Source organism: Hibiscus syriacus, unplaced genomic scaffold (genome assembly GCF_006381635.1).
Source record: "Hibiscus syriacus cultivar Baekdansim isolate YM2019G1 unplaced genomic scaffold, ASM638163v2 tig00110422_pilon, whole genome shotgun sequence".
Classification (NCBI taxonomy): domain Eukaryota; kingdom Viridiplantae; phylum Streptophyta; class Magnoliopsida; order Malvales; family Malvaceae; genus Hibiscus; species Hibiscus syriacus.
The window spans coordinates 787,501-803,060 of record NW_024062732.1 but is presented as its reverse complement, the minus strand read 5'-3'; the positions used below and the strand labels follow the sequence as shown (position 1 = coordinate 803,060).

At 29.2% G+C, this 15,560-nt stretch overlaps 1 protein-coding gene across 1 annotated transcript; it reads right to left on the bottom strand.

Annotated features, from left to right (window-relative positions):
* Positions 1 to 9,698: 9,698 nt before the first annotated feature.
* On the bottom strand, positions 9,699 to 10,496 carry LOC120124619 (transcription factor bHLH149-like). The gene has a single exon (XM_039143242.1). The coding sequence runs from the start codon at positions 10,393 to 10,395 to the stop codon at positions 9,769 to 9,771; it is 627 nt and encodes a 208-aa protein (XP_038999173.1). The 5' UTR covers positions 10,396 to 10,496; the 3' UTR covers positions 9,699 to 9,768.
* Between the last annotated feature and the right edge of the window lie 5,064 nt (positions 10,497 to 15,560).

Below are 15,560 nucleotides of genomic sequence, written 5' to 3'. Positions count from 1 at the left end.
GAATTATTTTTGAAACCTTTTAAAAAGTTTGAATAAATTCAATTAAAGTCCAAAAACATTTTGCCTTAAATTTGTTATATCGAAACATAATTCAACAATTTAATATTATAATTAAAAAAACAAAAATTATTTCTTCCACAGTCGATCGCTCGTTGTCGGTATGTGATCATCATCGTTGATATAGTCAGAATCTTCATCTTGTCGTCGTGGCCAAAACTTAGCTCCTGCCCACCGTGAAATTGCGCCGATCGTTGTGGAAATCATCGCGAAGGGTCATCGACATTTTAGTTTTCCCTTTGCTATTTTTCGACGATTTCGACAGCTCCAATTGTTCGTGCTTTACATGATTGCCACCAATGACTTCCTCGCCCTGTTCTAAACAAAATCTAACTGATGGTAACTATTCGACACGGGGTGTGGAGGATGGGAGGAATAGGGGACAACATGGGGGGTTATTTTTTTAATATATTTTTAAAAAATAAAAAAAATATACCGATAGACACCTAAAAGTGTAATGGAGAAATCATTAAACACCTATTTTTAACGAAAAATTATTTAAATACCAAAAATCAATTTAAGATATAATTTACGCACTTGTTTTTATATTAATCATTTTTTTATTTGAAAATCTCAGACATATCACTAACTTCAGATCAAATTCTACTGTGAATTGTTGACCTAGATGCTTAAAAATATGAAAGATCTCTTTAGCCCTTTACATTTACAATTTTATCTCTTTTGACCCTTAAATGAATGTAAACATCAATGATTGAAAATTGTATTGTTTAATTAGTTTTAATTCTTGATTATTTTTAGAGATTAATGGTCAAATTAAAAATAATGTTAACTACTTCAAATACCACTTACCTTTAAGCGCGGGCTCGAAAATACCACTGACATTTCAATTTTGTCAATTTTAACACTGATATTAATGTTTAACTCATATTACGCCATCCCGTCGTTAATCTGTTAACGGGACGTTGGCATGGCATCTCCTTACTGTAACGGTGATGACATGGACTGTTTCATTAAAGTCATTTAATCCAAGTAGGATCCATGTTGGCATTTTAACAATAATTTATTTGATGTAAAACTCTACTTTGAAACTCTAAACCTAAATCCTCACATTCTCTTTTCTTCTCATAAGCGGCAGAAAACAAAAATAAAAGGGAAAGTTTGACGGTGGAAGAGGCAGAACAAGACGGTGGAATGGAGTAACCTATTACATATCCGGTCAGTGGTTATGGATATCCAGCTTAACTAAGGACGTCATTGTCTAATAATAATCCGGGAAAGAGATTTTTTGGGTGCAAAAATTATGGGAGCTTGATACAACTTGCTTGCCAATTTTCAATTTGTTTGATCCTCAAATAACTCCACCAACACAAGTTTTTTTTGTGGGATTGTTGAAGAAAATCAAAGCATGTGAAATTACAAAAAAGAATGAGAGAATTACTTGGATTGTTACTTTTGCTTTATAGTTTGTATTGGTATGGTACATAAACCATTGATGTTACAACAATGGTGATGAAAATTTAGACTGAAATTTTTCGATTGTATTTTTGGTTTGTAATAGGTGAAATTTTGAGGATTTATGGGTTGTATTTTGTTTAGGGTTTACATGCATGTGCAACAGTTTTGTTGAATGATGTAATGGATGTAAATTGTCACCGATTGATTTATGTGAAATGGACAAATTTATATATATTTTTATACTTGAAATGCATTTACAGTATGAAGGTAATGGATGTAAAATGGCACCATGATAGTGAATAATATAAGACAACATAAATGATAAATATAATAAATATCATTTAATTAGAATCATGGTTGATAATAAACACGTGTACAAAAACATAAAGTGCACATAAGCACTTAAGTTGAAATGATATCAACTTATAAAACCCATCAAAGTATGAAACAAAATATCAAAGTTAGTAAACACATGTGTTCAAATGACCATAGTTCATCAACTTAAGTATTCAATCCAAAACATCAACCAAAATATCTAAGTTCTCAAACACTATCAACCTTCACCATCCTTGGTCGTTTTATAAAAACATAAGGACAGTCTTCTTGGGAAGTCTAGGTTATAGTGTTTGACTGGCTTAAATGCTAGTTGGCAGTGACATCTTCTTGTGAGGTTGATATCCATCTAACTGTCATTAAATTTTATGCTTGTTGGTTGGTTGGATAAGTTGTGTGGCCTGGAGTAGGGACAAAGACAAATGGACTAGCTTGTGATGTTGCAGCTTGTAAGGATGGTGCTTGTGATGTTGTAGCCCATGATGATGTTGTTAGTCGTTGATGTAGTTCTTCTCCTAACCTATATCAAAGTTAGTGTGTGAAAATGAGAAACATAATTTTGATATACGGTTAAAAAAGAAAAATAAAATGAGAAATGTATATTTGTAATTTTGTCATGTTGTGTCTAAATTCAACCTTTCTTTGGTTAGTTTGTCTTGATGTTGAAATTAGGTTGCCTAGTTGGGATGTTGTCTTCAACTATCCCTTTACATGTCCTTTGGTTGTTTCCTACTTGACCACACTTGGAGCAATACATTCTCAGTCCTTTCTTAATAATTGTAGTATGGACTTTGTTGTTTCATCTGCTTCTTTTCTCCTATTTTTCTTAGTCCTTCCTAGTGGCCTTCTAATTGTTGGTGTTGTAACAGGCTCACAAGTAATGTCATTTGGCAATTGATTAGGCTCTCTCATGGGTTCAATGAAGTGGCTATAGATCTCTTGTTGGGTGGTTACAAAATAATAGTTATGAACATAAGTTTCATGCCTCTGATTATTGAACACTATTATAAAAACAACATATATGCATGGGATTCCTATCAATGAAAGAAACAAAAGTGATTAAATTAATAAAGTAAATGGGAATGAAATTAGAACATAAATTACCATGGTTACAAACCAGTGAGATCCCACTTTCTACATGAGCAGGAATGATTTTCCAAATCAACAGTATGTTGATTGGTTGGTCCAAAAGACACTTTGTACTTTTGACCTCCAACATGGGTAGGTCAACACTTACACCAAACAATCAATCAAAAATTAGTAATAATACAATAAAATTACAATAATGTGTAATATCCAAATTAATAGTATCTAGTGGACTGTTGAATTGCAAGTTCATTTTTTTAAAATTTTTGGACACAAACTTCCAGTGTACTTGTTTGTAACTTCCTTTTTCATAGTATTTTTTTTTCATTATCTTGGTCCTGATCATCTCCGTTAGAGTTATAATTTATTTATCCCGAGCTTCTAGAATCATTTTGTAACAGAAAAAAAATTGGCACTTAGTATCCATAAGATGAAAACAAACTAGGTTGATAATTTTAATCAACTTACCTTGTTAAAGCACTCTGGCAAATTGTTGAGTAGCATGTCAGATTTGCTCCTTGGAGAGAAATGAGATTTGGACCATTGAAAATGATCATTTGCATTCAACCAATCAAAGGTTGGTTTTAATAATGCTTTGAGTTCAGCCATTGCATCTTCAAATTCTTTTTTGTATATTACTCGAGCTGTCTTTCACAATGCATCATTTAAGTTATTCCCTTTAAATTCAACATTATTCTTAATGTTGGAGTACAGGTGTCTCACACAAGTCCTATGCTCAGTATTAGATAAAATATGTAGCATTGCCTCAACTGTTCCCTAAAAAATAGTCCTATGCTATCACAAGTCCTTGCTCAGTATTTAAAATGTCCTTTTAAATGAATAATTAAGGGGGGAAATTGGGTTAGTCACTCTGGATGGTCCTATGTGACGTTCTAATAAATCAACTTTGTGTCGTATTGAATTATGGTGTTACAGTTGTTCCGATGGTAAATGAAACATTGTTCTCTCTAGGCGACTCAAGTTTGAACAACTGTATTTGTAGGTGTGCACAAATTCATTTATGCACAATCTTCTAATCATATTTGAATGATTATGCAACGAAAAAATAATCAGTTCAAAATACATATCTATATTCTTCATAACGGCATATGCAAGCTTGGAATCTATCTGATCACAATTCAATACTCCATAAGAGAAACATCTATGATGTAGGCATCAGCATTAAAAAATTGTGCTGAAAAGATTAGAACACAATTCATTAGTAAATCTAAAGAGGGGCTCACAACACAATTTCACCATTTTTTCCAAAGGGATCAATGCCCCAGCTCCTTGCCGAACAACTCTACAACTTGATGAATCACCAGCAACATTGCCCAACTTAGCAAGAAAAAGATGTTAAGTTGTGGTTTTTTAAAATCTCACTTTTTAAGAAAAAATCGTTTCGACAGTTAAGTGGTCAAGGCCTGCAAAAAGTTCATATAGGAGAACACAATAAGCAAAGTACTAGAAAAAGAGAAGTGTTTAGTGACGAAAGAGGTAACATGTAGTATAAGTAATGGTCATGGGACGACCCTCCTAGTCTAATTTATTCTATACGTAGTATTAAGATTCGAACCTTGATTTTATTTACTTAAAAGATCTAATGTCTCATTTACCATACCAATTAGTTGTTGTTCATTGAAGGAGATTACTGATGCTACAATTCCTGAAGATTTGATAAGGAGCTTTGGTTGCTGATATGAGTGTGACTGACGAGGAGATAAAAGATACTATTTTGGAATTCCCCTTTCGTCTAGAAATCTTAGAGCTAGTGATTGTAAAGCTCTTATACAGAAGATTACTAAAAGGACAAGAGATAAAATATGATATTCAGTGATATCAATATATATTTCCAAATGACTTAACGAGGCAAGTGGTCCTTTGATTTCTGACCAAGTTGCAATTTGGGGACTCTCCCAAGAGGGCCAATACTTGTGTTTGATGGGGATGCCACTTTGAGCAGCCAACGTGTTATACTCACTAAATCAGACAGCTCGCCTCTCATGGTTATCACACGTGGTAGCCACTATATGGGAAAATGACGTTCCCTTGAGGATCATAGTGTGGATGCCAATGGATGCTTACTCTCATTGTTTATAAATGTTTAATTTGTATTTTACTGATTCATATATTGCTGATTTGAATCATATTTATCTTTTAAAATTGTAATTCTTGTATGCAGTAGATATAGAGGATATACTATTATTAATCTTGAAATATCTATCATTTCTTGAATTATTTAAATTATAATTAAGAGCATGTTGAAGAGTTGAAGGACGACGGATCTTTCAAAAAATTTACAATTTTATATAATTTAAATATTTTTATATTTTATATTTATAATTTATTTTCGTCTCAAGATTTCTTATAATTATGTCCTGTCACAAAAAATTATTCTTCCATCTCTAATTATAATAATACTCATATTACATATAATAAAGAAAATTATTTTTATATAAATTTTAAATTTCATAATCTTATTTATTTGAATGCTATTTGTCTTATTGGTATAGGGTTTAAGGTTCATATATTATGCTTTATAGTTCAAGAATAAAATAATCAAAATTGTACAATCTAAGGATAGATATGAGTAAGATTTGGTTAGGTTTTTTATACACTCGAGTTCGACTAGAGTATTACACTTATCCACTTGTCACTATATCTGATATAAATTAAAAAAAACCTTCAATCAACCTAAAATTCAACCCGATTTCTGAAGTAAAATCTAATATCCAACTCGATTTAATATGATATATATATATATATATATATATATCATTTTTATTAGGTAAAAGAATGACCTAATGGATAAAAAATATAGAACGGATATTATTTTAATTATTTCCAGATATTTAAGGGGTGGTTATATAATTATTTTAGATCAATACTTCTTATCTAAATCTAATTTCGGTCTGATTTGATTTTATAAAATTAAATTAAATCAAATATTCATCCTTAATTATCATATGTGCCACTTGTCTTCATCCATCACCTTTTTGTGGGGGTAAATCTTCATGTCGTTATAGACGGTTGAATTCAATTCAAACCTACTTTTAGAATACTTACGGTGCGTTTGATTTACGGAATGTAAAATTATCAGTGAGAATGTAAAATTACCAGGGAATAGGATTACTGAGAATGTTGTATTTTGTATTTGGTTGGTTTAGCAGGAATGTAATATTACCGTGTTTGGTTAAAGGAATAAAAGATTATTAGAATGTATATTTGACCAAATTGTCCTTATTATATATTTATTTTTTTAACAAGTTGAAAAATATTTATATATTTTCTTTAAAAAAATTAAATTCATAAAATTTATATAATTTTTTTTACAAAATTAAAAATATAAAAAAATTTAATGAAAGGGTAAAATTTTATTTTAACCCCTGAACTTCATATAAAATTTTAATTATAGACTTTTTTTGTAAATCTAAAATAGTTTAAGGATAAATTTATAATTTAATCTTCGTAGAATTTTTATTATTCAATGACAGAAAAAATGATACTTTTGAAAAGAAAAAAATTTAAGGGTATTTTAGTCCAAAACGTCAGTAATCCAACAATACCTAAGGAAATGGAGGTAATGTCATTCTCTGTAATATACCCAAAAAATCTACTATTGATAATCTTACATTACCAGGAATGAGATTCTCAGGCTAACCAAACGGGGAATGTGGATTTCATTACTATGAAAATCTCACATTCCTCCATCCAAACGCCCTCTTATGAAAATGTATAATTGCTTATGCATATTGGGAACTCTTGTAATTCAATTTTCAACTCTAAGGATAAAGGTAAAGCTTCCTCTTACTATCTTTTGTACCCTTCAGCGTGTCAAAAAATATATAAAGGTTTATATTATATCCTCTCTTTTCCTAAGATGGTCAATAATGTTATAGGTGAACAATTAAATGGCACGTCATACTATTTTATTATTAAACGGAATATGTTTTATAGTAATTTTTCTTCAAGAGGATACTCTATTATTTCTGAAAATATATACTCAAATTTAAATTGTATATTTTTTAATTAATCATTAATAATAAATTGTATATTTTAAAGGATGATTTTAACATTTAAGTAAATATGGATGTAAATTTTTGTATTAAGAATAAATTTCTAATATTTTCCTAAAATTGTAAGGAATTAAAATAATTTATTTATAAAAATATATTTAAAATATTTGAGAATTTGAAGTTTGTAGATGACGAGTTATCTTAGTTCATCCCTCTATATATATATATAGCAACTGAATTTTTTTTGCATTAAGTAAAAGAAAAAAAAAAGTTGATTATGAATGTATATAAATTCTGAAGCAAAATAAAAAGTATGTGGATAAATAGAAGGTGAGAGAAAAAGAAATAACAATGAAATGATATATGATTCCAATATGTAAGGTCTATGAAGCATCTCATAAAGAGCAATGTAATAGAGCATCAATAGAGATTCATCAATAATTAGATGAATATATGTTCATTGAAGAAAAAATCAAGAGCCTTAACTTAAGTCAATAAAGACTGAGAAGGTTGACTCAAGACCTAATTTTATTTCATTTTTATTAAATTTATTATTTAATATTAAATAATAAATTAAGGCTCCATTGGACAATTCAAACCTAAGCATTAATCAAGAAGCGATGGGGATATATATATATATATATCCACCTACACAATGTAAACTCTTTAGTCTTACAGAGATTTGGGACCACTGGATGAGTGAAAGTAAATGGCTAAGATTGACTCATTTTTTCCATGAATATCTTCACATTTCTTACTTTTAATATTAGTCATCTATTTTTATTCATCCAATAATTATAAATTTATGTAAAACTAAAATAATTTTACATTATATAACATCTTATCTCGTGTATTAAAGTAATAATGGTCAAATTTTGCTTTTTTAAATGGGGGTGTAGTCTAATGTTTTGGGAGGGCCGAGGGGGTGGTTCATGGGCACATGCAAGGCACTTGAAAATGTAGGGCCATGGAGTCACATGGTGGTGCTAAGAGCTGCTTCTCACAAGGTTCAAGGCCACATGCTGCGAGGCTGTTTTTGCTCATAAAAATCACCACCCCCGTCTCCCTATTCTCTATCCCTTCCTTTATACAACACGTTTTAGGCTTTTTCCTTACAAATATCTAAAGCATGTCTCATATCTCGATCTTTGTCGGAAACCCAAAATCTACATTCCCTCCACCCGCCCTTTGCCGACACTAACTTCCTTTATTTCTTTCTTTGCTAGCATTTCATACAATTAAATCAATCTCTCTCTATATAATATACGACTCCTATGTCCCAGTTATGTTGTTGATTGATTAATTAATTAACAGCAATCAAAGAAGACTTAATTAACAAATTTGAATAGCTAGAGAAGACTTGCATTTGACTTTTTTTTTAAGAAAAAACACTGCTATTTTGATTTACAAAAGTCACATTTTTTTTGTATTTTTCCTGTCTAAATGTTATTTATTTGATTGACACATAAATTTATTTTACCTGGGTTTTTTTTGTAATTGCACAATTTTATATTGATAATCGTATTTAATTTTTTCTTGTGATTTTTTTCCTAAGAGATAACCGATTAATTATGAAATATATTTCATTCTTACGAGTGAAGATTAAATTTTCTACCTCATGATTAAAAGATAAGATAATCAATCCTAAAATTTAATTTAATTTAATTATTTGTTTCAGTGAAAACTAAACCACCCGTAATTTTACTAGAAGTAAAATATTCATTGTAAAAAAAGTAAAAAACAATTAAAAACTATTTGATTATGAGCTATACATTTAAATATAAACATAACATATACTCCATCCATCCGTAATTATGAGCTATACATTTAATTAAATTAATTTTTTTAAATGTATAGCTCATAATTAAATTATTTGATTAATTAAATTAAATGTATAGCTCATAAAATATTCATTGTAAAAACTAAACCACCCGTAATTATATTTTTTTTTCATTTTTTATGAGCTCTACATTTAAATATAAACATAACATATACTCCATCTATACGTCCCACTAAATGTGTCCATTATTGACTTTCAAAAAGTAAAAAAATTTAAACTTTAACCATGATTATTTTAAATATTTTAAACAATTAAATTTTACAAAATATATATTTAAAAACTATTTGATTTAAAATTTTTAAAACATATTCTTTCATATTTTTATCAATAATAAATTTTAATAATGATGAGTTAAAGTTAAAAAAATTTACTAAAAATCAACAATGAACATATTTAATTGGACAAATAGAGTAATATTTATAAATATTAGATGTAATCATCAATGATATTCAAATCTTAATAAAAATAAAGTTCTAAAAATACTTAATTAATTGAACGAACCCTTATTAGCTAGCATATAAATTATTAAATGTGTGAAAATCAAACAAAAAATAAATAATCTCTTTAATAAAATAAGTGACGTTCTTTATATTATTTTCATAAATATTTAAAATCAACAGTATTTATGTTTTTTTTCGTGACCTAATATATATTGAATATCATTAAAATAATAAAAAATTATTTTTTGATAGATTTAAAATAATTATAAAAATATTTGTTCTAAATACTCTAAATCATTTAATAATAAACGTTCAATCACCCTACTGTAATTATTGGTATTCAAACCCGTAACCTCTAGGAATAACAACAATTTTTTTTACATCTAAGATATATTGATTCGTGCTAAAGATATTAATTTTTAATTAATTAAACCAAACCTAAAAAAATAAAACAAAATTTAACATTTTAAAAAAAGGAAAGCATGAATTTAAGAACCTCACTAAAAGACAAAGTTTCCAAAAACAATATAATAATAAATAGAATAATAACCACCTCCTCTTTTTTTTTTTTTTGGCGATTTTACGAGTTGACATTGGAGCCAAGCCGATCAGCCGGTGGTTGTGCTCCACCATCATTTTCGACGGCGAGAAACTCGGTAATTGCTGTCATGGCTCGAACTTGCATCTCTAAAGCCGCTATGTAATCGCTAGTCTCTTCTAGAAGGTTATAGAAAGATAGTTTCCGGCAACCGGGGACAAGACGTCCCAGAGCCAACAGCTTCCCCTCAACGACCGGCAATTTTCTCCTCTCTCCGTTACTTTCCGGCTTCCTCAACTTCCTATTGGCGCTGACCTTCGCTTTCTTATGTTTCCTCATCTTGGAACTGAGTGGACCAATGAGAATTGCTCTGCTCCAACGCGTCGTTCCCTTGGCCGAGACGGCGAGGACTCTGTACGCAGTGTCACGAACACCGTTGCCGTTAGCGGAAGAGGAGGTCCGATTAGGTCGACGACGGAGAGCTTCAATGAGCTTTGACGAGTAGATCCGTTGCTCTCGTCCTGTTCTCCATCGAATCATTCTTTGGTTGCCTTGCATACGATGATAAGAGGACCATTTTTCTTCGGTTTTCCTCCGTTTCTTCCGTTGAAAATCCGGTGATATCTCAGGGCTTGGATCGATTTCTGGTAGTGGTAAGATAGAAGCCATTGATTAGTAATAAAACTGCAGAGAAAACGGGTGGGAGTGAAGAGACGAAGACTATGAAAAAGGAGTTTTTGGTTTTGGGAGGACAGAGGGAGGGGATTCAATTTATTGCATTTTTTATATTACTAAAATACAGATTATTGTGTTTTTATTCATAACTAAGCTAGTGCTGTAGCACATGGCACGTTTTCATACAACATATTGAACACTTTGTCGTTTAATGATATTAAATATTAATAATGATATCAAATAATAGCGAGGGTATTTTTTTCACGAAATATAATTTTAGAAAATTACTTATTTACAAATGTATAATTTTTTAAATTGTGATAAAATTATCATTTAATTTAACGAAATGAGTTTTTAAGTTATACAAGTAAGGTTAAGATTCAAATTCAGGTATCGTAGATTAAAAAATTAGTTTGAAATTATATTTTTGTTTGACTGTAGATATTCGATTAATTGATTTAAATTATGTTATCGTAAATGTTTATTATGAGATTAATTCTTTCAATCTAGTTCACATCATTCATAATATCTTAATTAAGAGATAACCCACAAATATATAGTGCTTGGTTTGAATTAATGGAATACTAAATTAAATACAAATTATTATAAATTATTTATTAAATATATAATATCATTATTGATGCAGTATATATAAATACATTAAATTCAACATGTTTTTTTAAGAAGAAAAAAATCTTCATAAATTACTTATTTATTTTTAACTCGCATTAATGTGAATGTTCACAAGGAATTCATGACCTTGCCGACTTTTTAATTCATGAGCCATGTTTCTCAAAAAGAAAATAAATAAAAAACTACGAGGTATTCCTTATATTTGATTTATGGGATCGTCATTAAATTGATCTCTTACTTTCAGTAATTATGATTTAATAGTTAGTAATCTTAAATGGAAAAATATTTTTTTTATAGAATGTCGTTAGTTTTATTAAAAATAAAAAGTATACAGAATTACAATAAAGATTTACGAGTATAATCGTAAACGTAAACTAAATTATAATTAGGATATTTTTCTTTAATCATTAACACAAAAACTAGTCATCTAGATCACACAATGACCATAAAAGGAAAATGTTGAAAATCCTAACCAATGCTAGAGTAAAATAAAGATATGAACAAATCTGACTTAATCGGAAAACGAACCTCAAAATGGGATGAAATTATTGAAATACCACTGACAAATCACAAATAAGAGTCAACGACATGAGAAAACTATCCACATGCGTAAAACACGTATCCAAATCAATCTGAGGGTCAAAAGCAAAAAGATCAACATGATAACAAATAAGCGTCATCTTTATAAGTCATGGCGATGTCAAATCCAACACTATGTAAAAAATAAACAAAAAAGGGTAAAAAATTATAAACTATCAAAATACAAAAAAAACGTGCCAAAAAGTAGAGATAAACGTACTTAAAGATATAAAATATATAATAAAGAAATAATTATTTTATTAAAAAACTAGAAAAAAAAAATAACCGACAAATGACAACTAGCATCAAAATCGATGTCGTTGTCAATTAAATAAAATTAAAAAAATAGATTAATCAATAAAATTAAAATAAATCTTAAAAAAAGAAAGAAAGAAAGATGCTTAAATGGCAGAAAAATTAGAAGATAAACATTGATATATAATTAAATATACAGTGAGCTAAAGTAAAGTTTTGCATTCTTATCACGTCACTCAATTTCAATAATTATGATTGAAATATATAGTGGGTCCACATTCCCCTTAATTTGAGGTATTATAATTCGGTAACAGCCCTTTACAATAAATTAATTTAAGGAGAAATTAAAAGAAAAATACATAAATTATTTTTTATTAATATGAGGAAATATAAGATAATATCTGTATAAATATAACTTTTAATCATTTTATATTGAACATTCACACCTCTTATGTTTTTTATGTTAGAACTCGAGATCTTAATAAATAACAACGATTTCTTTACCGTCTTGGTTATGTTATTAGATAATGAAGAAATAACTACTTATTGGCTAATGGATTTGTTTATGTTATTAGCAATGATTAACGTGGCCTTCCACAAAGATAGGGTTAGGGGAAAGAGGGAGGGATCATGTGTATACTTCCTTCGTAAATTCATCTGTTTTTGTAGTTTATTTAGCTCACCTTCTCTTGTGAGTTGTGGACAGGTTTCACCCACATTGCCTTTTAATCCTTTCTTTCTTGTTTCTTAAGCACTAAATAATGCGGTTTCGTGTTTGTTTCTATTTTTTCCCCTTATTATAATTATTTATGGGGAAAATTACAATTTTGATCTATTTTGTTTCGATTCTATTCACATTTAATCATTAGAATCAGAAAAATTTTATTTCAATAATTTATAATATTATCTATTACAATTTAATTACTAAACCATTAAGTCTCATTTAAAAAAATATTAAGTAAGAAATGTGTTTTTAAAATAAATATCAAGATATGAGTGTTTATTTGTAATAACTATATGTTTCAAATATATATCAAGAATAAGGAGAGTTAAAATACTCCAATTTGATGGATTTTGACTTGATTCGATCATATATAATCGAGAATCTTTTTAACTTGGAATGGGTCTAGATGGATTTTGAGGAAGAGAGAGTTAGGGTCAAGGCAAATATATGATCCAAATAATTGCTATAATGTTTCTCTTTGTATATTTAGGGGTAACTATTATAATATTTCTCTGCGTTTTGAATTATCTATATTTTGCCAAATAAAAAGGCATTCGTGTTGAATTGGATCCAAGACATAATTTTATCAAAATTCGAAATGATAGAACATCGCCAAATAACGGTACAAGTTATGATCCAATAAGAACTTTTAATTTTCAGGTCAAAAATGAAATAACAAAAAGAAATCGTGTCTATCCTTAATCAATCCGTATTTAAGGGTGTTACTAAGAAATTCAGACAATTTTTTTAAAACAATTTATAATTAGGAAGGATAAATGAAAATTTTACTCCTAATAAATATTAAATGCATAAATAAAACTTAGAAATATCAACTGATGTCTTTTAATCACATGCTCTAGAGACAATTGACAATTCTTTGTAAATGTATTATTATCGAATCGGAAGAAAAAAAAATACTTTTGGAACGATATTATTTGATTTATGACATAGTAAGACTTTTATTAATGGATACAACGTATTGATGTAATGGTACGACAAACACGACTTTATTAGGTCATAAGTAGAGAGCAATCCCAATAATTTCATAACTATGCTGTACAAGATGTGGAAAGCTTAACAAGACAGCATTATCGATTAATTGTACATAACCAGTTTTTAATATTGGTTTAGAAGATAGTAAATCTGATGAGACAGAGGAGCTGCCTCCTTGTGTGAGACGGCTTGTTCAAATTTCAATGTCACCATGTAAAAGGTCAATCCATCGTATCTGTATGGATAAATATATATTTTAGTACATAAACTCAACTTTAATGTTCAATCTAGTATCTATTTTTTTTAATTCGGTTTGTGAATTTTAATTTTTTAGTCTAAATTGATACTCGAGTTTGACTATTTGATTTAAATAGGTACTTATAACATTTAACCAATGTGAATTGAGAAGTCAATTCATGTATCAATTTGAATTAAAAAACGGAGTTTAAATACTTAATTGAACCAAAAAAAGAGTTAAATATGGAATTAAATCATAAAATCAAGTTCAGGTGTATTTACGAAAGGCAAACGATAACTGCGTTGCATTGCTTCCTAAGATGGGTTTCCCAAATGAATTAACAAAAAATGTTTAATATTGTCCTAATGAAATGGTAGGGAGCAAAAGATAAACATTGGATTAGGTGAAAATAAATGCGGTGTAGGGTGTCAATCCTCTATTCTATATTATAACGATAATTAACCTTGTTTAAAGATAATATTTAATACGAATACATTTCTTTATTTATTTTAGGATAAACTACTTCAATGGTCACTAATATTTGGGTAAATTTTCGTTTTCACTACTAATGTTTCAAAAACGTTATCGTTTGTATCTTGCTCCAATCATTTACAGTTGGTCAGCCCTCTCCTAACTCAAGTTCAGCCATAAATTTGTATCTTGCTCCTCAAATCTCTCAAAAGCTCTCTCAAATTTTTTAACAGTGTCTAACATTAAATAGGTAGAGTTCCACCTAGTACAAACATCAAGACATAACATTTTTTTGCTCTCAATTTTTTCCATCTCAACACACTCCATGAACTTTTTCAATCTAGCTGGAGATTGTCTCACATATTTCATAGCCCCCCTAACACGTGCAACAAATTTGTTCATTTCCTTTAAACCTTCAACAACAATCAAATTCACAATATGTGCAATACATCTTATATGAAGATATTTACCATTTGTAATGTAAATCTCTTTCTTAAATAACCAATAGCAACATCATTCGAAGTTGCATTGTCAATGGTGACAGTGAATAACTTATCAATCTCCTAATCTAATAAGCATTTTTCAATCATAAGCCCAATTGCATCTCCTTATGACTAGAAATTGGATAAAAACTTATGATTTTCTTATTCAATTTCCAATCATTATCAATAAAGTGCACAGTGAGACAGATATAATTAACTCTTTGCATATAGGTCCATGTATCAGTAGTTAAACAAACTCTAGAACATGAACTTCTTAAATATTGTTTCAGCTTAGTCCTTTCATCCAAGTACAACTGATAAATATCTCTAGTTATAGTCAATCTTGAAGGAATACGAAACTTGGGGCATGCTACAACATAAATTTTCTAAATCCTTCACTCTCAATAAACTTGAAAGGCAATTCATCAATCACAATCATTTGGGCTAAAACATTTCTAGTTGTTTCTTGATCAAATTTCCAAGTTGTGAGATGTCCTACTTCTCCTCGAATATCCTTACTAGGTAACACTAAATTGCTTTGATTAGTTTCAATGTTGTTAGGATTTTTCTTACACTGTTTCATGTGATATATTAATGATCCAGTTCCATTTTTTTTCCCATCACAACAAAATTCTTTCTCATAATGATTGCATCTACCCTTACTTTCACCCTCACTATTTAAAAACTTAGTAAAGTGAGTCCATACTTCTGACCTTAAAAGAATAGCTTTTCGTTTACTTGCAGTCCCTCTTGTGTTGTTAATTTGACTTGAAGCTTCAGTCGT